This window comes from Rhipicephalus microplus, chromosome X, assembly GCF_043290135.1.
Source record: "Rhipicephalus microplus isolate Deutch F79 chromosome X, USDA_Rmic, whole genome shotgun sequence".
Classification (NCBI taxonomy): Eukaryota; Metazoa; Arthropoda; class Arachnida; order Ixodida; family Ixodidae; genus Rhipicephalus; species Rhipicephalus microplus.
In genome coordinates, this window is record NC_134710.1 from 39315407 (window position 1) to 39342305 (window position 26899).

The 26899-nt window shown below is 46.1% G+C and overlaps 1 protein-coding gene and 1 non-coding gene across 2 annotated transcripts in view; one reads left to right on the plus strand and one right to left on the minus strand.

The window, feature by feature from the left end:
- The first annotated feature begins 4478 nt into the window (after positions 1–4478).
- Positions 4479–26899, plus strand: part of LOC119176619 (uncharacterized) — a 62255-nt gene continuing 39834 nt past the window's right edge. Inside the window, exon 1 of the mRNA XM_075881174.1 lies at positions 4479–4980. Coding sequence (XP_075737289.1) covers positions 4510–4980 — 471 coding nt within the window. The 5' untranslated portion in view covers positions 4479–4509. The remainder of the gene's footprint in view (positions 4981–26899) is intronic.
- Positions 15478–15550, minus strand: TRNAR-ACG (transfer RNA arginine (anticodon ACG)). Its single transcript has one exon. It is a non-coding gene; the product is annotated as a tRNA-Arg (tRNA).

A 26899-nucleotide genomic window follows, 5' to 3' on the forward strand; every position in this document is an offset into this window, starting at 1 on the left:
ATTTGTCACATCTCATTTGTTTAGATTCATTGCCCTGGCTAAAGCTTATATTGTGTCCCTGCAGTAAATTGAGAGAGAATAAAACTTATTGAGAGAGAATAAAAATCATTAGATGTTTGTGAGCGTAGGGCACTCTTTTATAAATGTAAATATGAAAAAACTAACAAAAATAGAGCTTCATAATGCACACGTAGGTTTAAAAAGATGTGCCCTATAATATAGTCTAAAAAACTCTGGTTTTTCGCACTTTTTTTTTAATTCTTTTCGACACTTGGGCTCATACCCTAAACAAGGTGCAATATGTGTTTTTAAGCAGTTCGGGCTGTAACTTTGGAACTGATTCCATGTTTCACAGTCAATCATTTCTGTAATAAATGTTTTGATAGCAGATGCTTGGTTGGCAATCACAGAGGAAGAACAGCATAATAATCGCCCCATCCAAATAAACATACAAACAATACCTGCGATTGGAGTTGGAACTGAACTAGTTGCCTTAACCACATACTACACAAGCTATTGTTGTTTAAAAAGAGACGCGATATAACATGTTGCAAATTGTCTTATTATTAATAATAATAATAATATTAATAATAATAATAATAATATATTATTATTATTATTATTATTATTATTATTATTATTATTATTATTATTATTATTATTATTATTATTATTATTATTATTATTATTATTATTATTATTATTATTATTATTATTATTATTATTATTATTATTATTATTATTATTATTATTATTATTATTATTATTATTATTATTATTATTATTATTATTATAAAGCAAACAAAAGGCAGCCAGACGGAAAGTGATCAACATTGAAAATTGGTGGGTTTATGTTTTATTAGAGGTAGGGTAATTGCATGATGAACTTCAACAACAGGTACCGGTGCAGAAGCCAGCAGGAGAGCATTGGCGACCCACACTTTCTCACTCTTGAATATATACTACAGTTCTCGTATTATAGCACGGCATTTCTAACATTGAACCTCGATCAAGCCAACCTGTGTACCTGTCTACTGCTGCGGAAATGTACCAACTACAAAACAATTTCTCATTTTCTGAAGAGCAGCTGTTCTTTATTGATATGGGCATTAACAATACAGATTTTAAGGTGCATCCTGCACCATTTCTTGACCAAAACTGCATGCAGACGTTCGCGAAAGAGATGTGCGAAAGGATTAACTATTTATTTGGAGGGTGACCTGCCTGTGCGTAACTTGTGAACGTCATACTTGACATTGGCGCACATTTCAGCGTTCACTTAAGCAGTGGCGTGGTGCTAAATAAAAATAAGAGTAGCTACTCCCCCTATATAGTATATGTCAAGATAAGGTATAAGATATGTTATAATATCAGTTAAATACTAAAAAACACTGGTATTCCGAACTAGAGTGCATAAGTGATCTTGCGGAAATACATGATCGTCGAAATACTACAACAGTGCTGCAGCCCAAGCGTGCTGGTCGCGAAAGTTCGCTCGCACTAAATGCAAATTTTAGTGTAAGCACGCTTATTACCTGCGTAACGTTGACGTGTGAAAGAAAATGGCCTTCGAACAGCTGAGAATGGGCTGCTGTCAATGACAAGCACGTATCATGCGAAATGAATTGCTCACAGCTCGTGCAATCGGGGGACACATACATGGCTTTCGAGAGCTGAAGATATCCCCGTCACGCTGGTATCTTCAAATTTTCCGTGAACAAAACACCCATGGTTGACAGAGAAGTACTAAAACGACGCACAAGTACACGTTAATTGTTCTTGCACCATGGCGCACCACGTAGTGAAATCATAGCTGAAGTCTCTTACCGCGTTTGTCTTAAGGTCATCGAACCGCTAAAACTATTAGCTGACTTAATGCACGCTCAAACACATGCATATGACAAAAAGAAATAACTTATACGTTCCGCCAACGGTTTGCAAACCACTTCGTAAATATGTAACCCACAAAAAAAAAACGACCTTGCATGTGGTGGCGCTGTGATGCGATGGGTAATATAGTTACTGTATATTCTACCTTAGGCAGCATATACCATAACTCTAATGGGTAATATAGCCTCTGAAACTTCGCAAAGTAGCGACACTCTTCTCCTCCACTAGCGTTTCTCTTCAACCTCCTCCTCTTCACACTCGCATTTCAAACGTGGCGCCACCTGCCTTGCTCCTGCGTAGCAAACGCCCTTTCGCGAAGAGAGCGCTTGATCGGCATGCAGCGTGCTGAGAGTATTCGCACCAGCCTTCTAGCTCATTTTAAAATTACCTTAGCGAGTGTAACATTGGCCCATAACAGCTTTGTTTAGGGCCACGTGCGACGTGTGATCAGGCCGTGATTGAGTCACTCGGCGTCGCAGTGACCGGATGTTAACTTGTATGATCTTAAACCTGAAAATGTAATTGTTAATGGAACTCCAGTTTTTTTCTTGGCCCATCCTTGTGCGCGTCTCTGAATAAGTTTTACACTGTAAATAATAGCGCTCAAACTTGCATGTGTGGCTGATACGGCTTATCTTTCTAATAAATGACGCGATAGCCAACGAGGGGCAGTGCGACTACATTTCCTTACTCAGCGCATGGGTGAAACAAGCTTCGCCGTATATAGGGTACACAATATGTGCACAGAGCATTCACAGTGACTGTCATGAAGTGGAAGCAACAACTCGCATTTACCCTGTCGACGCGGGCTGGCGATCTTGTCGATGGTCAATTTAAGCGTTGGGTGACGCAATACAGCTGTCGCCTAATAATGTGTAATAAGGCGTACGTCTTTTATAGTTGATACACCAGAACAGCTGTGGTTGTTTTGTAAAATGATTAGACACACTGCGCTTTGTGGACAAATCTCACGGAGGAACTATATTCTTGAAAGAATGAGCTAGCTTATGAATTACCTGTCGTTACACCCATACGTCATTACTTCGCGAGAGTTTGAGTTGCGGATATAAACTCTAACGCGAAGGAGGAAAAAAAACTATCACTTGAAATGGCACGTATATGCGAGGTTCCTGAACGATGCACACACCCAATGACTAGAAGGCATGAACGCTTTGCAGAGGAGCCCTCGTATCGCGGGTCCCTCGGCTGAACGTTCAAGTTTTGTAAAAGACTCACAGAGAGCAATTTGCTCTCAAATATCTGTGACCACGCAACTAAAACCAACGGAGAGTGCCATTCCTAATGCGACTTGCTGCACTCTAGTTTTGTTTGTTCAAAACAGCAGCTCGAAATCTCCGAAGTTTCGCGATCACAATTTCGAGCGTCTTTCCGCGTACGTACATGCCAAGCACGCAAAGCAGTACCACGAACTGAAACGAGTCGGCACATAACGACAAGCAGAACTCGTAAACATGTATTATTGACACAAAAAAGAACAGCCCCCACAGAAGCGTTAATGAAACCTGAGTGAGAGATCACGACGTCCTGCACGATTCACTGCGGTGTTACAAAAGGCATTGAATTGGGCAAACATTGCGCCATACTGAAAGTGAGAGACGCGCAACTTACTTCGGAAAGTGGATTCAAAAATGTCGGCCTGAAGTTCTCACTTCCAATTCTATGCAAACATGTCTTTTGTCGCAGCTCGTTGCGCTTAATGAGTGGTATCATCAAGAGCTTCCGGCTGTCGCTAAACTTGTTCTGACAACAGATGGCGCAACAACCACCCACTGCAACGAAAAGCGAAGCTACTCTTGGGTGAAAAGTATATTCACAGTACAGCGCGCACAGAAGGACAAGTGCAAATCCATTAAAGCAGATTTACTGCGCCCCAAGGAGTCAGCGCCTCGAGAGCAGAGATGGTAGCCTCAAGCGACTGTAAGCAAACGAACACTGCGAGCGGTCCCACGTGATGGCACTGGCCAATACCAAAGCGGCGCCGGCATTGAAGAGGTCGGAGGGGGAGGAAAAAGGGGCGCGCGTATAATCATATACGTCACTACTTTGTGAAGTTTCAGGTGCTTTAGTGGGTAAGCTGTCTGCTTCGAATGCATGTGGTCCTGAGTTCGGTTCCAGTGCTGTTTGTACTTTGTTTATGTCGTAGATTCGAGTGAATATGGTGTTATTCGTTATCTAATTACCGGTAAAAAGATTCAGTACACGTAAATTAGCGCGGCAGGGCACTGAAAGCGTAGAAATCTATTTTTTATTACACGATCTCGTTAGGGCCGCCAACGGGCTGTCACGCGTTATGGCAGGCCGTACCTAGACAGGAAAAATGTGACCTACAATTTCGGCTAACCTTTGTCACGACTATTCTAAAGGCCCGTTCCAAGAGCCGCTTTCTCTCGGACACGGCTACGGAGCAGTGTAGCGAACTTACTGGAAGCGGCGAAAATTTGACTTTATTTCCTCCCTGCAGGCGTGTATTCTAGCCAGGATTTGGCTAAGATCAAACCACAGGCATCACAAGCTGGTTAAGTGCGTGATTACTACGTGTACGCGCTGCAGGGTTGCCAGAAGCATCGACAACATTTGCGGCTCTTGAGGCTTCGGCTCATGGGCAGCAGTTGCAGCATCCGCCGGAGCCGTAAGAGGGCCTCTATGGTGACTGACAGTGCAGATCCGGCAGGCGTGCGCTGGCCTTACCTGACCGAGCGGCTGGAGCAGCACCAGGGAGGCATAAATTGCCTGTCGCTGAGCGAGGACCACTCGTTGCTCGTGTCTGGCAGTGAGGACGGCCGCGTGCTCATGTGGAGCAGCCAGTCGACGCCCGTTGAACTCCTGGGCACGCTGAGCGGCCACGCGGGCTACGTCACGCACTGCACGGTCCACGGAAACTTCGTGCTCACCGGTTCTGCCGACGGCACGCTGCGCAAGTGGTCCATCGTAGACGCTAAGTGTGTTCACATCTTCGTCGGCCATGGCGCCCGAGTCAACCGAGTGCTGTGCACGGGTGACCTGGTACTCAGCACGTCACATGACAAGACAGCGCGGGCATGGCGCTTTTACGCTGACCTGGATGAACAGGTACGTCTATTCTGCTGATTGTTGTACGCGGAATGTTAGGGCTTTGTGTTGCTTCAGTTTGGCAAAGGGAGCGACTACGCAGGAAAAGAAAAAAAAAAGGTGGGGCGGGCATAGCTTCTTCCTTATTTTACTACCGTAAACTGTTGAATCATCGAGCTTTTTCAACAACACACGTGATAAGAATGTTGCTTCATGCGTGTCCGGCATCTTTCAGTTCACACTCTTGCCTAATATCTGTGAATTTAGGAGAGAAGCGTATTAGACAGGCTTACGCAAATGGGCTATCGGTATTCTTCGACGTAAAAGTTAATTTATTGCGGTACAATTATATGTATTATATGGACACTCTCGGCTTGATTTTGCACCGGCGTCGATCTCATGCGCCGTATATATATATATATATATATATATATATATATATATATATATATATATATATATATATATATATATATATATATATATATATATATATATATATATATATGAAAACGCCAGAAAAAAAAATCCAGAGAAAAAGCACTCCGGTGCGCGGAATCGAACGCGGGCCTTCTGCGGCGTGAAAGCGAGGCGTTAATCACTCAGCTACTCCGGAGAATGTTCTTTGCCGTTCAAACGGCCAGCTGTTTATATCTACCACTTACCGCTGCTGTGTTTTTGGCCTTACCAGAAAGATGGCGCAATGAGCGCACATCGCCACATCGCGCAGCAGCGCCCGTTTTAATCTCCTACGCGTACTTTGCCCGGCATAGAAAAGGGGGGCGACGCCCCCTTGTGCACCCTTATCTCGCGGTGGCGAGGAGGGGAGGATCGCGCGCCTTTGCTCGCCTCGGGGTTTACGTGGAACGATTCTGCTGTAGTTACCAGGTGCACAAAGGTCACCTCCATCATTGGAGTCTCCGTTCCCGAAAAGTGCACGCTTTTCAGACTCATCAAAGTAACAAATGAGACGCTTATTCGCGTGCATCCATACCTGTGAGTACATTTTGTGCGTAATTTATGCGCGAGAAACGCGGGACGCGTTTCGATCTGATTTCCATTCTGCGCGTGACCTTTCAAATTGTTGCTATCGCATTCATTGCTTCGCCTCTGCAGCAAAGCTGTGACTTTTTTTTTTTTGTAGATTCGAAACAGCTTATGACGAAGTTCAACCCGGTGTGCGTAATCACCCTTACCGCACACGCAAGACAGCTGGCCCAAGCACTGCCAGAACGCGCTCTTACGCTAGCACGTTCCGGCCTATGTAAGGGGCTGGCTAAGACGCTGTGGCCTCTCTCTCTAACCCTATTTCCGATTTCATGTGATGGCGTCGGAGTATGAGACTCCGCAGAAGCATGATGAACGCGCGTGCTCCCAAGTCGCTTGGCGATTAACCCGCATATAGCGTGCTCCAACAAGAGCTCGGGACGAGTAACAGCAACAGAAACTACAGTTACAGTGAATTGATGGTGCGCTCGCACTCTAAAGCAAAAAGGACTAAAGTGGGGTATGCCATTGGCCCTTAATGGCACTCAATGGGCTGCCACAGATTTCTTACCAATTTCAGACTAACTTCGGAAGCAACTGCAAGGGTTCAACTGTAACCCCCTAGCAATTACTCCACAGGGTTCATCTGTTGGTTCTCGTAGAATGCTCCAGTGGGACTAACAGTTAAACCGTCTGGAAAAATGGCAAAAAATAGCAACCCTGCACTTGTGGAGTATATTTTATGTTTATTCCAATTTATTCAGCACTGAATAACGCAGTACATTTTGTCAAGCAACACACACATACATGCACAACAATATTTCAAAGTAAAACACTGCAAACACTGACCGCCCACGCTACAATACAGAAATCGAACTATCAGATATATATAGAACAGTATTTTGACCTCCCATGTAGTGCCAGTGGGCGACTTTTGCTCAGTCTTAAAAAAGAATAAACATCGACACCGTAACGCGAAAATTTACACGTGCTAATTCGTAGCACCGAAGCGCACCAATGTTTTAATATAGATCCATCTAATCTGCAACATCCCTTCAGTCAGAGAATACGAAGTATCAGCTGGCAGTCAATCATGCTGGTCAAACCAGCGTTCGCAGTGCTGGTGCACGAGTCTGCAAACAGAAACATAGCAGCGGCGCTTATGCAAGAAAGCCGGCGAAGCAGCTAGGCGCCCCGCCGATGCTATACCGTGTCGGCTTGCCGACGGCGTCGCTATAGGCTTACGAGGAATACGGCTAAACGACCACTGGCGTGGCAACATGCGGCTCGTGTAGAATTTTCGTCGTCGTTACTCTATAGTAACAAATGAACAATAGGTAGGTGTTCACTGTTCGCGGCGTAATACGGAGCGATGTAGATATCTATATAGCCTACTTATTGCGACGTGACCGTTAGCAGGCACGGTTCTTTCATCGTGCTGGTAAGTCACTCGCTGTGCACCACCGGCCACACGATTAGTCGCATCCGCGATCACCTTCGCCCTTGATTTATGACAATGATTGTCGCATGGAGAAAAAAACATAAGTGTATCTGGGCTTTAATGCAGGAAACATTATTTTTTGTGAAATAAATTGTATGCGACGTTTTTTCGCGTGTGCTGCCAATGCACTCACACAGGCAGCCAGATTGATACCAATGACTTACGAAGCCTACTTTTTCTATATATTGCTTTGAAGAGGCGGCCACTGACTGCGTGGATACACGACCACTGACCAACAGCTTATTTTATAAGTGTTGTCAGAGTTCTTCGTAGTTCTAACTAATTCAGCATATGGAAGCGAGTTATCCGCATTGCCCGTGGTTGGAGAGACTCGGTTTCGGCCCGCCCATGCCGGCATGATGAAAACGTGAGGGCACTTCCTGTGCGCACTGACAGCGTCTTGTACTTGCCTCTCATAACAGCTTCTATTCGTTCCATTGTGCTTCGCTTTCACAGTGGCGTATAGCTGATATAACTCATTTTCGTGATCGCCGACCACGCCAAGCATTGCAATGCAGCATCGACAGAAGACGATCGTGACGCAGTTACGCTGCCTCCCCGTTGGTACCTTTATTTTCGGGCGTTTGCGCACGATACGCACTGTCAAGCATTTAGTGCCTGTGGGACTAACCGTTCGTCTGTTGGTTTAACGGCTGCAGTTAGTTCAACTTTGCCAAATTTTCGCTTAGAGTCTACTTGCAAGGACAGGTTAACATCGGACAAGATGCCCGTGATGAACCAAACGTAAAGTCGATCCATGCGCTGCTTTGTATGCTACTCATAATTCTCTTTAGTGGGAGAGGGTGTATTTTTACCATTGTGAACATAGTGGGCCTATAAGAGTGGAATACTTAGCCTGCCTGAAGTACAAAGCTTAATTAGCTATATAGTTGTAAAACGGACATTCGGGAAAACTAATTTTGGGATAGCTTATCCAGATTCCAGGTAAGCGCTCGCCACCTAGCGACCACGCAGCTGAAAACAGCCCTAACAGGGTCATCTTTGAGAGGAGATATGTTACCACGTTGTGCGAGTTGACAAGCGCCGCATAGTTCCTTTATTTCTTTCGTGCAACGCGCACGAGCCCCCAAAAGAAGAAAGCGATGTCCGAAAACCATCGCAGTGAGTCGCAATGCGTGGCATCGCGGTGTAATGATGGTAACATATCGGTATGTCACTTCCTGGAGGATGCAGATGACGCGCGATCGCTCCGTTCACGACAACTTCATTCTGCCCGGTGACTACTCCATTATTTACCACGTTTGCATTCTTGTCAATATTCGGGCTTCTCAAAGAGCGGAGTATATAGTTTCGGTTGCATACGCGAGCGCTTTAGGAAACTTCTTACATTATGTGTGTGAGTGTTTCTCGCGTGTGCTCGTTTCTCTGAAAGTCGTAGTGCTACCCACTGGCAAATTCAGCTGCTGCAGTTCTCCCCCCCCCCCCCTTTTCATTTTTCATGTGTGTATTTTCACGAGCACAAACGCACGGACGATTATATATAAAAGATTAGTGTACCTCACCAATTCTCATTCAATTCTCCCTACACCCCTGTCATTAACGTACGTTTCTTCGGCGTGAACTAAGAAACCTGAAATATATTTAGTATGGACAAACATGCAGTGTTCATGCCGGCGATTGCTTCATGGTGCCTACAGACGGTGATGCGTTGTCATTAAACGTGGCGCACTGACAGTTTAGGTTCATCAGCTCGCAAGAAATTTAGGAGAAACTGCAAAAAGTAGTTCTTCACAGTTTTAAATCATTCGACTTGCGGGTGCATCACTTGGTTCTTTTCCGACGCATTGCAGCACAACTTGTTTTGGTATGAGTTTGTTTTTTAGGTGATGCATTTATCATAATTTCACTGAATACGCTTCCAGAAACCCAACATGACTAATTAACATTAGCATACTTTATTAGTGACGAGCTCTTTCCATTTATCAATGCCAGCACCAGAGCTATGCTGCTGACATTTTCTGGGTGAGCGGGGAGGTTGAAATACCTTGTATTCAAGTTCGTACGTATGTATAGCACGCGTGTGATTCGTGTGTTCATGTATATATTATGTTCGAGCGTACGGAGTCTGTTTGTATACGCCTGCTTCGAATATCGAATACTGCCAACACGAACAAGCGAGCGTTCGGAAGCAGACGACCTTACTTTTTCAAACCTAAAAACACCGATCGTCGAAAAAAAAGAAAGGAGCACTCTTATAAAGCAAGCAAAACAACGATTTGCCTTGTCTCAATACTCACTGCCTTACGCATTGCTCCGTTCTGTACTCAAGTGAATGGCATGCGTATTCAGCTTTGGACGGGACAATCTAACCCTATGGCATACATTCAATCGACAACACGACTCTCAACATAGAGTTACCTCGAAATTAGTGAAGGCCTTACCTGTAGCAGTGCAGCAACGCAGCGCGCAAGTCGTGCACCTTTGGGAGAGGCCCGCTACACATGAGCAGTTTCCTTCTTCAACCTCAGGCACACTAGACACGCTATTCAACTTCAAGTAAATCTAATTTGGTTCACCGCCGAAAAGACTCAATGTTTGCACACACAGCGCAACTATTTCCGCTATTTCGCCAGAGAAATCCTTTATACCCATAGTAATGAGAGGGTTGATGGCCAGCACCTTTTCGCTTTCAACAAAGCAACGCGATCCAACGCCACAATCGAGAAACTTCTGCCCAGCACCAAGCAAAAGTATACCACGTTGAGCCAGTTAAGCGTAGCAATCTTTTTTTCTCTTTCTACCAGTGTTGCCTGCACATAAAGTGTATTATTGAGTTATCTGCCTATATAAATAACAAATAAGGCGCTAAGTGCCGGTATTTTATGTAACGTCACTTCGAGAGCATTTTCATTTTTGAAGATGCTGCATGCTACGTGCAAGGATGCCTGCGGTATTTTTCTTTTTCAACAACATCTCAAGTCATGTGAATGATAACTGATAAGTTCCTCGACATTACTGTTTCTCCTTTGAGTAAGTAACTTGAACAGCTTATTTGCTGGAAAATTATTTATACCATTTTACCTATTACTGAAACATCCCTACTGATATTCATAAGTAATTAATACACAAAATTAACTAGGGCTCACGAAAATTAAACTAAAGTTATTAACGGGTTAATTAGTCATTAACGGGTTCACTTGAATTCACGCTATTAAGGATTATCTATGGTGGACTGATTGGATCACCGCGGTCACTCACAGCTGCTTGGGGGACGCTGTTGAGCATAAGGTAGTGCATGGTTAAAATGTGTTTTAGAATAAATATAAAGTACACTTGCCGGCAAGTGCGTTCCCCAACCTCTCTTCACTGCGACGACTGCGATGAAGTGTGCAACCTCGGTACAAGGGCTTGTACAGAAATATGCTGTTGCCTAAAGCGGTGCTCATATTATATTTAAACCATTGTTATTGTTGTGGTGGATACTGTTATGTATAAAACAAGTCATAAAATACAACAATAACCTCGCTACTTACACCATCGGGACATTTGCGGCCACGTCTGCTAGGGGGATGCGGCAGCACATGCACAGCAATGGCGGCGTCTCTCAAGTTGTTTACTTCCAGGTACACTTGCACATGTGTAGGTGACTTGTTCTCTAGTCATTTAAGATGCCATGTGCCACAGGTGCTACTTGCACGAAGTCAACGAGGACCGAAGATGAGACACATAGGCAAAAATAACAAATATACATTGTGCTACATATCCGTCAATCGCCACTGCCATCATTTCCAAAGTACACTTAAATTTCTCGTGTAGCAGCGAACCGCCAAAATGACACTTCGTGAGCGTAAGTACACTCGCTAAAAGTGCACTTAAGTTGCCACGTGCGACAGGGGTATTAACAACATACTTGCTGCTTATCCAGATACCTGAGTGCGCATAACATTTCTACTGGTGTTTATTGTGTACTACATTCATTCACCTCGTAACGTTCTGGTGATACTAAAGTGACATATCAACCTTCATCATTCATGCTTCGCGTATCATTCATTCCCACTGTACGTGGGATCTGCATTTTGTTTTTGAAGTCGATGTACTCAACCTCCCACACACCCTCCGATTGGTTTGTCTAACTAACATGGTCTCGCAATGCCTCAGGATCGTAGGCACTGTCAGCTTTCTGCACCTCACCTTGTTTTGCACAGTTTCCTAGATCGGCCCATTTTCGACCAAGCCAATGATGATTCGGAATCGCTTCACCATGGGATGCCACATTGTGTTGTGCCATGACGCCACGAGGTTTGGTTTTTGGTGACAACAATGGGGTCGTCATCATGTGGTGATTTCTTGCACCGCTCTTGTGGATGCCGCTGACATAAGTCGCCAACCGGTCATTCTTTTCACTTTTGATAAGGCATCTAAGGCTCCCGTTTTTGAATGTGGCTGCTTTAGGTTCATTTTACTATGTATTTCGGCGATATTGCAGCACTGCAGCACGCAATCACCAACTGTACATCGTCAGGTGCCAGAACGCAAAATTCCAAAACGAACAGCCGGTCTTATTTCATAATGAATTGAATTGTACAGTCAACCAAATGTTTAGATATTGTGCATTAATAGCAGTCTTTTCTGTGTATCTTTTCTATACGACTGAATTAAGTTTCAGTTGAATATAGGACAAGTATATACCCATAACCACATGTCCACGAAGCAATCTTGTGTACCTTCGTTCCATAATATGGCGCTGACAGACAAAAAAGTGGACGTTGCGCACAATAGCGAAAGAAACAACGAGACGAAAGGCGAAAAAGCACGTATGAAGAGCGCTGCCTCTCAACCGACGGTTCCCTGCATACAATACAGGTGTGAATCTCAGAGTTGTCAGTTCCTCCTATATAAGCGGATGTGGAGTTCTTTTTTCGCTGAGGCGCTTGTAGAATTTGGCAGTTGCATGCCACGTTATTTTTATTTTATTTTCTGGAGGAGGGGGCACATGGGGAGGGGCCTACTTGCATTATGCCAGCAAATACAGTTACTTTATTGATCATCACGTTCACCAAAGCACATCTTTCGTTTCCTAATACCACGTTTGTTGATGACCGAGCAGTTGTAGGTGTGCGCAGGGTTCATCATAGCGCCTCCCCTTCCTCTTTCAGTCACTATAGGGAGCATTGCCGCCTACCCCTGACCCGTCCCCTTAGCACACGACTATGGTGGGTGGATCAAACGTAGGTTGGGGGAAATTCAAGTAAACATTCAGTAAAACATACGTTGAATGAAAAAACAAGTAACGTTAAGCATGCGAACGTGCCTTCAAACGAATGAAGAGGCTGGAGACAGCGTTAAGAAGTAGCTACGTGCTTTCAATACTTTTTCTGCATGTTTTCGCTCTTCAAAACAATCACGTAATTTTTAACTCCCTTTCGTACTTTAGTCACATTGTAAATCATAAATAACAGTATTCTCAAGAATGAGAAAATCCTTTGTTCAACCAATTCTCTTGTGCTTTTTTGTGATAAGTATTCGCTTGTTTGCTCGGCAGCGGCTGGCAACACTGGTCAACAAGCACCCGCATGCGCGATGGAAATTTTTTATGAGCAAAAAGAAAGCACACAAGAGCTACCACAAACTTTTTGCCACCTGAGCATGATATTCAGGAACTGCATTTGTATCACATGTGTAGCACGCAATAAACCTTCAATTGAGAGTCAGTGCTGTCAATGAGCTCTCTTCTTTTGCGCCGTACAATCCAATTCGTTTTGACATACGAAATACGCACAAGAAGATTGGGTGACTTCAAATGCTTTATCATTCTGCTCATACCTTTTATTTCTATGTGCTTCCGACACCACAGTAATTTCCAAATCTATGTCGGATAAAATTCATTGCACCTGGTATTTCTTCCCGCGTCCTAGTAAGTCACTTACATTAATAGCAGCGAGGCTGTTTCTAGGTTTATCCTTCTTTTCTGACGAATAGATGGGCTCAGCAACGCTCACTCACAGGAAGCTGGATCTTGTATACTTTTATGTATACAAGATCCAGCTTTCCGTAAGAAGTAAGCTTTTCCGCTCAATACGAAAAAATCTTGTAATCTCTCTTCTTTCCTAATACCCTTAAAGAGAAACGCATCGAAACGCACTAATAACGATGAAGTCTGTGCTTCCACCAGCGTCTTTGGGGTATACGCATGAGAATTGGCACCGGCTTCAAACTAGGCTGACGACCAGGTTGTCTTGAAGGAGGTTTTTCGAAGACGATAGTCTTTCTTGGGGACCTTCGACGCAAAAATTTTGCTCAGTCTGTCCATTTGTCTGTTTGTCTACTCTAAACGATATTGGGTACTCTAAATGGCACCAGCCGATACCCCAAACGGCCAACCCCATCTGCAGCGCCCACCAATGTTGCTCAAGATTTAGCGTTCATACTTGTGTGATTTTCAATTAAAAAGCAATTATTGTGCATATCTGAGGCGCCATGACAACACGAATATATTCTGTATGTGCGTCTTTTACTAAAAAAGGCATAAATAAGTAATTCTAAGGATCATAGCGTTTATCACGCTGTGCTGACCATGCAACGCCTGCACGAAAAGGCAAGTGGTTCCAACGCCTTGCTAAGACGACACGGTGGTGGCACCTACCTGTCACCTTGCGCTCTACACCTTATCACCACTGAGACGGGCGCGCACGCCCGTCTCAGAGCCGCACGCTTCGTTTTCCAACATAACTGCCAGATAGCGCTCATGTCTCACGTGTGATGTGACCTGATGCGCTCGTTCGCCTCCGCTGCACTCTCGAGGCACTCTAACGCAGCGCCTCCAGAATACCATTCCCCAACTTATTTTGCGCAGAGCACCAATTAAACGTTTTTCTTCACTCTCTCCAGAAGCAAGACTATCGTCTTTCGATGAAATTTGCAGGTTAACATGCAGATATGGGGCCGATTTTTTTTAGCCCTTCTAACGCTCTCACTTGGGGGTGCATCCAAGCCGCTTGGGCCTGGTCTGCTTGTGTCTCAAAGTAGCTTGCCATTCGACTTCTTCCCATTGCTCTCTAAGTTATTCTACGTATTTACCTCTATACAGTTTCGTTTATCAATGTTATTCGCCATGTCTCTCGAGGGCGTAACCGACAGCGTATACTCGCCGGTTCGCTTGCGCTTTTCTCGGCATCCAGTTAATTTTCGAGATGTTCCCTGTTTAGTTACACGTAAAAGGCCCAGAGACATACGCGAAAGTGCTTGCGCACTCGCTCTCTCTATGGCCAAAGCTATAGCCAAAACGCCCACGCACCACGTCACGAGACACATGACGGCTTTTCTTATTTGTGCTCAATAGTAGCCGTGGATCCACATTGGGTGAATCGAAGCCGATGCCATACATCGTGAATAAAGACGCCAGCCTTTAGCTTCAGTCAAATCATGCACACTGACGAGCCTTCAAATGAAATTCTTTTAACACTCCGACTTTCTCACACTTTGAAGTACCTGCACAGTGCTGCGCAACGTTCTGCGACAGGAACGTTGTGTATAGTAGCCTACAAAAGGCTGACGTGTACGTTTTGGCTCCACGAGTCCACCACATGCAGGACAGAGCTCATCGGTTTTCGAGTTCCCGCGAGACAAACTTTTTGTAACTTCCGCAACTTTTGAGTGTAACCGCTCATACATAATCCATCTGCGACGCTCTTAGGGCAGGGCTTCGAGTAGTCCAAGATGGATCAGCGTGTCGCGAACATCTTTCGCATGAAAAGACCCAACTTTCATGTCCCATAGAAGAGAAAAAACACATCTATCACACACCAAAACACACGAAAATGTAGGTGATTGCAGTAAAGCCACTTGGTAATTCTCATAAGTTGAACCGCTCACCCTGTTGCTGCAGCTTGGCAGAGCTGCTGTCACCCTCCCGACGGAGCGCATGATAACATATCATCGGGCTTACGCTTCACTAGCACGTCCGAAAATAGACTCCCAGCAGTGCCACAGAACTAGGACACAGCGGTTTTAAGAAAAAGGTTGCTGAGTTTAAAATACGGGCTGCGAATAAAATGTGTTAAAAAGTCTTTCGAGCCTGCCAGGATTCGAACCTGGAATCTTCTGATCCGTAGTCAGACGCGTTATCCGTTGCGCCACAGGCCCACATGACGCGCAGTTAACATGAAGTGCTGCCGCGCTTCATCAGTAATATTCGAGCTACCCAGCTTATACGAAAGTGATTGGTATGTGGGGTTTAACGTCCCAAAACCACTATATGATTATGAGAGACGCCGTAGTGGAGGGCTCCGGAAATTTAGACCACCTGGGGTTCTTTAACGTGCACCCAAATCTGAGCACACGGGCAGCTTATACGAAAGTGTTGACTTCAGCATACTAGTTTTTCTAAATGCGAAAACGATGGTGCCAAAATTGGCTTCATCGCTTTCATTACTTGCTCTAATAAGTGAAATACCAAAGTCTTGCTTTCTTTTTCTTTTGAACTAGGGGAAGTATTTGCTTCGACAGTTGCTATGTGGTCTCATAATTATGCATTATAATCATTATTGTCGGTGCCATCATCATCATATATTTGGCTGTGACCTGTCAAAGGGCATCTGAAATCACACCGGCACACATCTCTGTACCCGCGCTATCTTGGGAGCCAGGTCTGATTCATACTCCTTTTTACGAAAACATCACTGAAGAAAAATATGGTGCTGATCTGTTTATATCGTATCGCAATTATTTGGAGGTTGAGCCAGCAGAGATACAAAGGTTACTCAAAGGTTTTCCAGTAGTTTCATCTTTTCTGCTAAGAACGAGTTACTCACTTTGAAATCTTCAAGGTGGAGCTAGTAATAATGGAGTGTGCAGGTGTTTGTTGCCTCCATTTCTGTGAAAGCATTAGTGCTTAGACATTTAAAGATAAATTTCGATAATGCTATCAGAGGGTTTAAAGACACAAGCCGCAAGACTAGATGTATTTCACGACTATCCACCGTTCCCATGGCACCTATAGGTGGATAGTCGTAATATAGGTGGATGGGAACGGTGGATAGACGTAAAATACACCTGGCGTTAGTCTGGCGTAAATACATCTGGCGTAAGCACATCTGGCGACAGTAGACAGCTATATCTGTCTACTGTCGCCAGGAAGCTTCCCCTGCAGTAGCTTTAAAATAGACTCGTTACGGCTTAATGTTTTTATGTCAGGATACAAAACGAGTAAAACTAACATGAAAACACAGACTGCTTATCGATACCCTCACCAGACCTTCGAACCACCTGCAGCCTTTTTTTTTCACGAGCCGACCACATCTTCCAAATACAACGTATTACTTGTTGTTTAGCTCACTGTGCTCACTCCTTCGTTACTATGGTGAAAGATAACTTGGCATCCGACAATGCTTCTCAAAGCGATTTCGCAGCTTTTATGCACAATTTACGAGTAAATCTTCGCTATGTACTGTTTTAACTTTTCTTCGTGCTTTTTTCAGCACTTACAATATATTTCTCGATGTTATCTTTATTGAGCTAGGGTGCCCATGCACCTATTAAATGTCTATTTATATTCACTATTGATTAAGTGTTACGGAGCGAAGTTACGTAGTTTCCGAGCAAGACCTCGTTTTACTTGTTACAGTGAAAGTTGTTATGAGATCACAACTCGGGCACGTGCAGTTGTCCACCGCCGCCGCCACCACTGGTGTCCGTAATCACATTGTGCGAAATTAGAAAAAAAAATAGCATCAAAGACACAGTAAAGCTCGAAACCTGGGTCTGCTGGGTGCCAGCCCGTTATTCTACCACTAAGCTACGCCGGTGTTTGTGAGTTGTTGGTGAACCTAGCAAACAAAGACACAGTGGGGCTTGAACCCAGGTCCGCTGGGTGGCAGCCCAGTATTCTACCACTGAGCTACGCTGACGCTTGAGACCTGCAGGCAAACTAGCCTTAGGCAGGCATGATGTCGGGAAAACAATCGCGTTACTACGACTGATAAAGCATTTTAGCGCAAGAACAACCAGTCGTCGCACAATGCGAATAGCGTAGCGAGCGGGCCAACCAACGGTCCAACCCATTACAAAAGCTTGTTCTAGCTCTCCTATTAACTGTGGCACAATCCCACTTCAGCCATAAATCTTCATCGTCTTAAGCCACTGCATCAACAATTGGCACGAAATGCCTCGCAAGTGCTTTGCGGGTACCACGCTTCTCAAAAGAATGACAAAAATAGCACAGATAATGCTGGCCTACTACCCAAATGTTTATTATTAATACCCTGGTGGGTATCAAGCAAGTGTGCTTGCAGTAGTTACCCAATGAGTATTTTGAAAAAACCCTGAAAGGTTGTTCTTCGAGCTTTCACTGTGACTGAGCTGCGCCTTCTACGCAGGCCTGGCGTTTTTTTTTTCTTGCATAGTGCTACTTTTTAGTCACAACAATAATTGATGTTCTATCCAAAACTTTATTATTTTTGTGGTTTTCGGTTTTTTTGAATGTATTCTGTAGTTCTTTCAAGTATCTTAAAAAAGATGACGCTTTTGTGATGAAGTGATTTTCTAATATTTTCCCTGAAATTGTGTAACAAGACCATGCTTAATTTTGTTGTGTTATGGTTTATTTGTAGTGTTATTTATTTATTTCTGTGTGTTATTTGTTGTGTTATATATTTATTTCTGTAAACATATGCGACAGATTGAGCGGCCTGCGTGCCAAACTGTATTTAGGAGCAGAGGACCCATGTCAGGCTATATCGCCTTTAGCCTCTGCTCCTGATACTGTAAGAATTTCAGGACAAATAAACAATTCAATTCAATTCAATTTTTATTGTGTGTTTTGCTATATTTTGTAACTTCGTGTTTTTTTTTCACTTATAATTACGCTAAAGTGTTTGTGTTCGCTATTGTACGGTACAGCTATTTAAGATTTTAAGGTGAAAGCCTTAAGTGTCTTCTCAGAAGGGTCACCGGACAAAATCTGCCATATTGCACAAGAAATGACATGAACCACACATCGGCCACCAATTCGTTCCGTCGCTACAGGCATGTGAGCTGCGCAGTCACTTCGAATTCGCGATACGCGTTGGCTTTCCTAAAAAAATGCTGTGCTTTTGCAGCCATGCAATACTATATTATGCGCTCAACGCCATTCCACCTGTGATGAAACATAAATGAATGCGCAGTACGGGTAACCAAGTGATTCTTTCGGCACATCCCAATACATCTGTACTCGCGCTTGCCAAGGCGGCGGCGCCCTGCCCTCTCTTGCGCGGCGCGGGTGTCAACCGCACGTTTATAAGCGTTTTTCGCAAGTTTGGCTAAAGTACTGCAAGTAATTCTTGGTTGTTTCTGTAGCTTACATTTCATTAAACCTTGTTCATTCTCGAATGATTTCAAGCCTTATGAGCCTTGTTGTCGGCTTGTGGTGGCCACAGCATGACCACGATACGTGAGACAGTGGATAGACAAGCCGAGCCTCTAAAGTTTTTCGAACTTTAAAATTGTCTATCTACGAACACACTGCGCATGTGCAGAACCTCGCTTTAGTGTATGGTATAGACATCACTGACAACAATGTCTGGTACTCCTGCTCTCACTGCAGTCGGTGACAGGCTAAGAATAAAAAAAGAAAGTGCACAGCTGTCCATTTGGCTTAGGCTCGTCCAACTGTAGAGCTGCCCTCTGCTATAACGTAATTGTTGGGACGATCCATTAAAATAATTTGAACACTTATCCACAAGTATACGATATCATCCTCGCCGGTCACCATACGATGCAGTTGAAGTTTGTGAATGTGCCCCGTTATACGTGCACCGAAGCTGCAGCAGTTCGCGGTGTTTTGCAATGCTTTATCGCGTTCTGTTGTTTCCGCAGTGTGCAGTAGCAACACAGCGGAATCATGAAAAATAAAGGCAATGCAGCCATGTGGGTGGAGCCTATATATTTATTCTTAGGCTGGTACGGACTATATGGCGCTCAAAATTGTGCCTACTCGTGAAAACGCCTGTTTGCAACCCACTCCTAACGTCATTCTTTTCCCAGCGCTGACTAGACGATGCCTTGCGAATGTGCTCGCTAAGTACAGGGCAGTTTAAAATTTGCCAGCGCCGACGTAGACAAACGTATTGCTTGGAAGATCATCAGCCTCCTGCTTGATCAGAAAGAAAGCGCAAAAAGAAAACTCGCGGCTTCCACCTGTTATCCTATACTCTGCTACTGAAAGGAAAGTTAATTGGGTAAGTCAGTCGCAATTTGTTAGGTAAGACACAGCACGTACTTCCGTTCTCACAGAAGTCCAACATTTTATATTTTTGGGGACTATACCTTCATTTCCATTGAGTATGGAATACCATTTTCTTAGCTCCATGTCGTCACACTGTGCACCGCACTTACGTACTTAGAAATGACCAATTAGAATGAAAAGCTATTAGCAAGCGCTTTTTAGAATGGGATTTTGTGGCACACACCATAGGCTTACTTTGCATGCCATTGTAGCTTAGGTGGTGACGTTTAGCGCTATTAAGCCCCAGAGCTTGGCTTGATTTCCGGCTACAATGGTCACATGTCAATGAATTGAAATACAAAAATGCCAGTGCACTTAGAATTAGGTACAAGTTAAAGGGGCCGTAATTTGATCCGCAGTCATCCACTACGAGGTGTCTCATAACTCTGTATTCTAGCCTTGGCAAACAAAACCATAAAAGCTAACTGACATTTGGTTATATTTTCCACCAGAAGTGGTAGCCATGTCGTGTTTTTCATAAAAAAAGTATCATATTACGCAACTATTGCAATGCCTTTGTTATAACACGTCTTTATTCTTTCACTCAATTTCAACAATCTATGAAAAAAATAATAATCAAGGCTGCCACGCACATGACATTCAGCCCAAACGCATTCGATTCGCGTACGCGTTTAGGAGCAAAGCGATGCAATCATACTGCTGTCAAGCAGCTTCTGGGCTTCAAGTGAAGCTGAATGAAGTGAAGAAACCTGTGCCGTTGGTCGTTGGTGCGTTTATTTGACAGTCCACTGCAGGAAATATTGTAAGCTGCTACCTAAAGTGAGTGAGCGAGTGAGTGACAACGTTTATTCATCAAAAGCGCGAGGGATGAGGGAGATTAATTGATATGTTAGGTTTAACGTCCCAAAACTACCATATTGTTACGGGAGGATACACAGAGAAACGAGGTTACAGCTAAGATATATTTCGCCAAGCCTAAGCCGAGATGGCAAGCCAGAGCGTGCCCCACATCCCAAAATCACGTCGTCTTTCTCGCACTCTGTCTTGATTCTTCACCGTGATGTAGTCTCGTAACATGACCCCCGGGTGCAGAAGCACCGCCTCGGTGCTTTCTATGATGTTGCGGAGTGGTAGAGCTTAAGTCGGGAGACATGAACAATGTATGTAGACATTGGAGATGTCGACTTCAGTGGGGCTATATCGTAGGTAACGTCGGTCACCTGGCGCAAGACGCGGTAGGGTCCTGAGTACCGGGAAAGCAGCTTTTCAGAGAGACCAACATGCCGAGTCGGTGTCCACAACAACCCAAGGGAACCCGGGGCAAAGGAGACGTCACGATGATGTGTGTCGTAACGTTGCTTCTGTTGCTCTTGCGATGCTAAGAGGCGCTTCCGAGCGACTTCTCGTGCTTTGTGAACTCTGGTGATAGTGTCACGGGCGTATTGAGTCGGCAAATCGACAGCTGTCGGAAAGATGGTATCGAAAGGTAGAGTTGGGTCGCGGCCAAATAGGAGATAGAATGGTGAAAACCCAGCGGTGTCGTGGCGTGAGGAATTGTATGCAAATGTGACAAATGGCAATGCAACGTCCCAGTGTAGGTGGTCAGAGGAGACGTACATGGAGAGCATGTCAGTTAAAGTCTGGTTGAATCGTTCGGTAAGCCCATTAGTTTGTGGATGGTAGGCCGTCGTAAATTTATGTTTGGTTTCGCAAGAGCTAAGCAGGTCGTCAATAACTCGGGAGAGGGAATAGCGTCCACGATCTGTGAGGAGTTGGCATGGAGCACCATGATGGAGGACGACATCGTACAGAGTAAAATCGGCAACATCTGTGGCACAGCTGGTTGGCAAAGCCCGCGTGATGGCGTACCGGGTTGTATGATCCGTAGCGACAGCTATCCATTTGTTTCTGGAGGTAGACTGATGGTACTGACCTAAAAGATGAAGACCAACTCGAAAGAAGGGGTCAATAGGAATATCAAGTGGCTGGAGGAGTCCGGCAGGACTCATAGGGTTTATTTTTTTCGACGTTGGCACTGGTCGCGTGCGATGACGCAGCGGTGCATGGAGCGATAAAGCCTGGGCCAGTAAAGTTGACGCTGCACGCGGTCGTAAGTCCGAGAGAGACCAAGGTGACCGACGGTGGGGGCGTCATGGAGCTGGGCGATAACACTCGAACGTAGGTGGGAAGGCACCACAAGGAGCAGTTCGCGCCCATTTGTGTTGACATTGTAGCGGTACAAGGTGCCCTCTTTAAGTACAAACAGTCGAGTAGACGGATGAGGCGTTGGAGAGTTCAGCTTCTCAACAATGTCCCGCAAGACGGGGTTTCGGCGCTGTTCATCACGGATGTTGCTCAAAGCAGAGAGAAAGAGAGCACACATGGCGGCGCTTCGTCTAAAGTCTCAGGAGGGTCCACTGGATGGCGGGACAAGCAGTCAGCGTCATGGTGTAAACAGCCAGATTTGTAAGACACTGAGTAGTCATATTCTCGGAGCCGTAGTGCCCAGCGACCAAGACGCCCAGTGGGATCCTTTAACGACGAGAGCCAGCAGAGGGCGTGGTGATCAGTTGTGACAGTGAAACAACGACCATGTAAGTAGGGCCGAAATTTGCCAACTGCTCAAACTAGAGCAAGGCATTCCCGTTCAGTGATAGAGTAGTTCCGCTCGGCCGCAGAGAGCAGATGGCTGGCATATGTAATAACGCGGGTGCAGCTGCTTTGATGCTGTACCAAAACAGCACCAATTCCATGGCTGCTGGCATCAGTGCGGAGTTCTGTTGAGGCAGACATGTCAAAATTGGCCAGAATAGGTGATGTTGTGAGCAACGCGATGAGATTGGAGAGCGCCGAAGCCTGGGCAGCGCCCCAAGAGAATGAAACATCCTTCTTCAGCAAGTCCGTAAGAGGTCGGGCCACGTCTGCAAAATTGTTTACAAAACGTTGGAAGTAAGAACATATACCTCAAAAGCTTCGGTCTTCCTTAGTGCTGGTCAGGACGGGGAAGTTTTGCACAGCTCAAACTTTATCAGGATCAGGGCGTACGCCAGAGGAGTTTACAAGATGGCCTAACATGGTTATTTGTTGGCGTCTGAAGTGGCACTTCGATGAGTTCAGTTGCAGTCCTGCGTTACGAAAAAACAGAAAGAATGGAGGAAAGGCGGTCGAGGTTTGTTTCAAAGGTCGGGGAAAACACAATGACGTCGTCGAGGTAACGTAGGAAAATTGACCACTTGAACTTGTGTAAGAGAGTGTCTATTATTCGTTCGAAGGTGGCTGGGGCATTGCATAATCCGAACGGCATGACCTTAAACTGGTAAAGACCATCAGGGGTCACAACAGCAGTCTTCTCGCGGTCCATGTCGTCGACAGCAATTTGCCAGTACCCTGAGCGAAGGTCGATGGAGGAAAAATACTTGGCGCCATGAAGGCGATCCAGGGCGTCGTCAATGCGCGGTAGCGGGTAGACGTCTTTCTTAGTGACGTGGTTCAGATGTCGGTAGTCGACGCAGAATCACCAACTGTAGTCCTTTTTCTTTACAAGAACAACAGGGGAAGCCCATCGACTGGAAGATGGCTCAACTATGTCTTTGGCGAGCATCTTCTTGACTTCCTTTTGAATGATCTGATGCTCCGCAGGAGAAACGCGGTACGGCCGTCGATGTACCGGAGATGCATCGCCAGTGTTAATGCGGTGCTTCACAATGCTCGATTGACCTAGCGGACGGTCACAGAAGTCGAATACGTCAAAGTACAATTCCAGGACGTGACGGAGCACGTCATTTTGATGCGGCAAATGGTCCACCTCGATCATTTTTTCCACATTTGAAGATGGACTCTCTGTCGAAGAACAAGTTTGCATGCAGTTGGGGCGACGCACATCATTGGGGTACGAAGCTGAGATGACGCAATCCTCAGAGGGTGTCAGCGTGGCGAAAGCTATTCCACACGGAAGCACTTGCGGACACAGAGCAAAGTTCAGCGAAGGGATGCAAGCACGGTTTTCTCGTAATGTAATAATAGTGTGCGGAAAAGTAACACTGCACGCAGAAGGACGAATGTAATGGGCGTGAGCACGTAGTCTCCATCAGGTACAGGTGGCGACGCTGTTACGGCAATGCAGGTAACTGTTTGCAGTGACAAACGGACATGTTCAGAAGAGCAGAGACTAGACTGGGCGTATCAGGCGTACAGGGCTGGTCAAGTTGCACCGTGCTAGCTGAACAGTCAATGAGGGCCGAATGGGCGGACAAATGTCTATACCGAAGATAACATCATTGGTGCAGTTGGTGAGAACATTGAAGAGGACGGAGGTTTGATGTCCGGCTATAGTAACGCGTGTTGTGCAGACACCAACGACGGCAGTTGCACTGCCATCAGCAACCCGAACACATCGTGAAGGGGCTGGAGTCAAGACTTTCTTTAAGCAGTCACGAACCTGCAAGCTCATAACAGAAATTTCGGCGCCAGTGTAGACTAAAGCTTTAACAGGTAAACTATCCACTTTTAGCTCAATCGAGTTCTGGTTGGTCGGGAGGGTCAACATAGGAATTGTAGGGCAAGTCGTAGCAGCATCGTCACCTCCAGGAGCTGCACCAGTTAGTTTCCCGAAGGAAACCGTCGGGCGAAGGACGGGGATGGGGAACGGGGTGGCGGAGGAGACCGCGAGAATCTACGTCGTGGTGAAGGCGAGCGGCTGTATTGGGCATTGGTCGTGGCGGTCATGTCGGAATGAGCTGAGTCATCACGGCGGGTTTGTTCTTGGCTAGAAGGGCGGGCTGATGTGTCGAAGTTCGTGAAGTTAGGGTTTGTGCGCGAGGGCCAGATCCACGTGCTTCGGCAATGACGCGAAATGTGTCCCACTCGTTCGCAACGGAAGCAAATTGGCCTGTCGTCAGGCGTCCTCCATGCGTTTGGATCTCGGTTACGTGGAGCACGACGCCGGTAGTGCTGACGTGTGTTCAAGGTAGGCGGATGGACATCGGGTCGGTGCACAGAACAAATCGTGTGAAGGCCCGCGTTTGCCAATTCTTGGCGCACAACGCTCTGTATGAGGGATATGGTGGGCTGAGGATCGTTCGCCGTCAGGACACTCAAGGGTATTGGTGACATCGCTTTGATTTCGCGTCGAACGACCCTCGCAATGTCAGCAGAGGGTGGATTGGGCAGGGTCTCAAAATGGAGATCCTCACAAGTTGATGTTGCAGCGGTGTTAGGAAGACGGGTGAAGTGGTGTGCAATGCGATGGCTTTTAGCCTCTTGGAAGTTTCGGCACTCCTTAATGACGTCTTGAACTGTCGAACAGCCTTTAAATACAAGAAGGCTAAAGGCATCATCAGCGATGCCCTTGAGTACGTGTGCAACCTTGTCGGCTTCGGCCATGGTGTTATCAGCTTTACTGCAGAGGGTCAAGACATCTTGAATATATGCCAGGTAAGACTCCGTGGATGTCTGGACACGGTTATCAAGTTTTCTTAGCGGTCTGCCTGCACCCGGCAGATTAGCCGAACAACTCGCGCAACTTCGTCTTCCGGACATCCCAGCTGGTGAGCTCTTCCGCGTTGTTGTTGAACCACGCCTTGGCCGTCCCTTTCAAGTAAAGGTAAGGTTTGCCAGCATCATGGTTGGGTCCAATCTTTAGTTTTCACTCACCGGCTCGTAGAGCTGAAGCCACTCTTCGACGTCTTCGCCATCAGTGCCCGAAAAGTTGCCAGGATCACGGGGTGGAGTGGTCACATTGGCCACATGTGAGGTGGGCGCCGTTGATGCGCGAGGCGTGGCTGTTGGCGCAGCATCCCTGTCGGTAGACATGTTAGAAGCGGCAACTTGGCGTCCGCTGCGAAGCTCCGTCGTGCTTTGCTACCCTGCACCTCCACCAAAATGTTACGGGAGGGTACACAGAGAAACGAGGTTACAGCTAAGATATATTCCGCCAAGCCTAAGTCGAGATGGCAAGCCAGAGCGTACCCCACATCCCAGAATCACGTCGTCTTTCTCGCTGTCTGTCTTGATTCTTCAGCGTGATGTAGTCTCGTAACAATATGATTATGAGAGACGCTGTAGTGGAGGGATCTGGAAATTTTGACCACCTGGGGTTCTTTAACGTGCTCCCAAATCTGAGCACATGGGCCTAAAACATTTGCGCCTCCATCTGAAATGCAGCCGCCGCAGCCGGGATTCAATCCCGTGACCTGCGGATCAGCAGCCGAGTACCTTAGCCACTATACCACCACGGCGGGTAAGGATGAGCGAGGCTAAGCCAAGTAGGTTGCCAAGCCATGCCTCTCAATTACGTCTTGCGCTCGTTCCAGGATACGCGTTTAGATGTTCCTGTCGACGCTGCATGGAATAACATCCCTGTGTTCCTCGATGGGAGGTTGGCAAAAGAGATCGGTGGGCGGGCGATCTTCCGGGCATAACCAGAGGATGTGGTTCAGTGAAGCCATACCACCGTATAAACATCAGCATGGATAGATGACTGGGCGGATGTAGGAAAAGACGAGAGGACACGGAAAGGTGCACGTCTGTAGGCGACGCAAAGCGACATCAGACCAGATGGGAAGACTGACGTGAGGGGGTAGATAGGTGTATCGCTCGAGGCGATAGTGCTGGATAATGTCATGGTAAGTCACCAGGGGCCACGGTGCCAGGGCGCCCGACGCTGAGGGGCCCACCATATGGTTGACGAATCTTCGAGCGTGTTTGTGAGCTCTCTCATGACCGGGGGGACCCGAGTGGGTGGGGACCCAGATCAGTTCAAAATGGCGCTGCTCATCTTGCTGCTGTACCGGGTGGAGGAGTAAGTGAGACAAGACCTCGCGGAAATTCGAGATGGCTCCTTTGCAGTCGCTCAGTATGACGCGAGCGTCGGCCGAGGCTGGAGCCAACGATGGTCACCTCCTCCGCTTCGACGGCGTATAGGGGGTTTGAATGGTGCCGGCCACGATTGTAGGCCCAGAAAGCACTGACGCGGACGACACGGAAATGACTGTGAAGGCGTCCCTGAGTTAGTTGTAACGGGCCCCATAGACGTAGGCAACGGCCATGTGTCAGCGTACTTGGCGTGAAGAATGGTCACCCAGGCTTGGCGGCGAGCGTCGTGGTGACCCGCGAGCATATTCCTGGAAACTGCTTGATGCAGAAGGCCGTTTGGACAGCATGGGGCAATGAGGCCAGATCCAGAAAATGGGAGGAAGAGTCGTGACCGATGCAGGAAAGGATGTGGCGACAAGGGCTTTGCAGCTGAGCGCAACGCATAGCCTCAATCA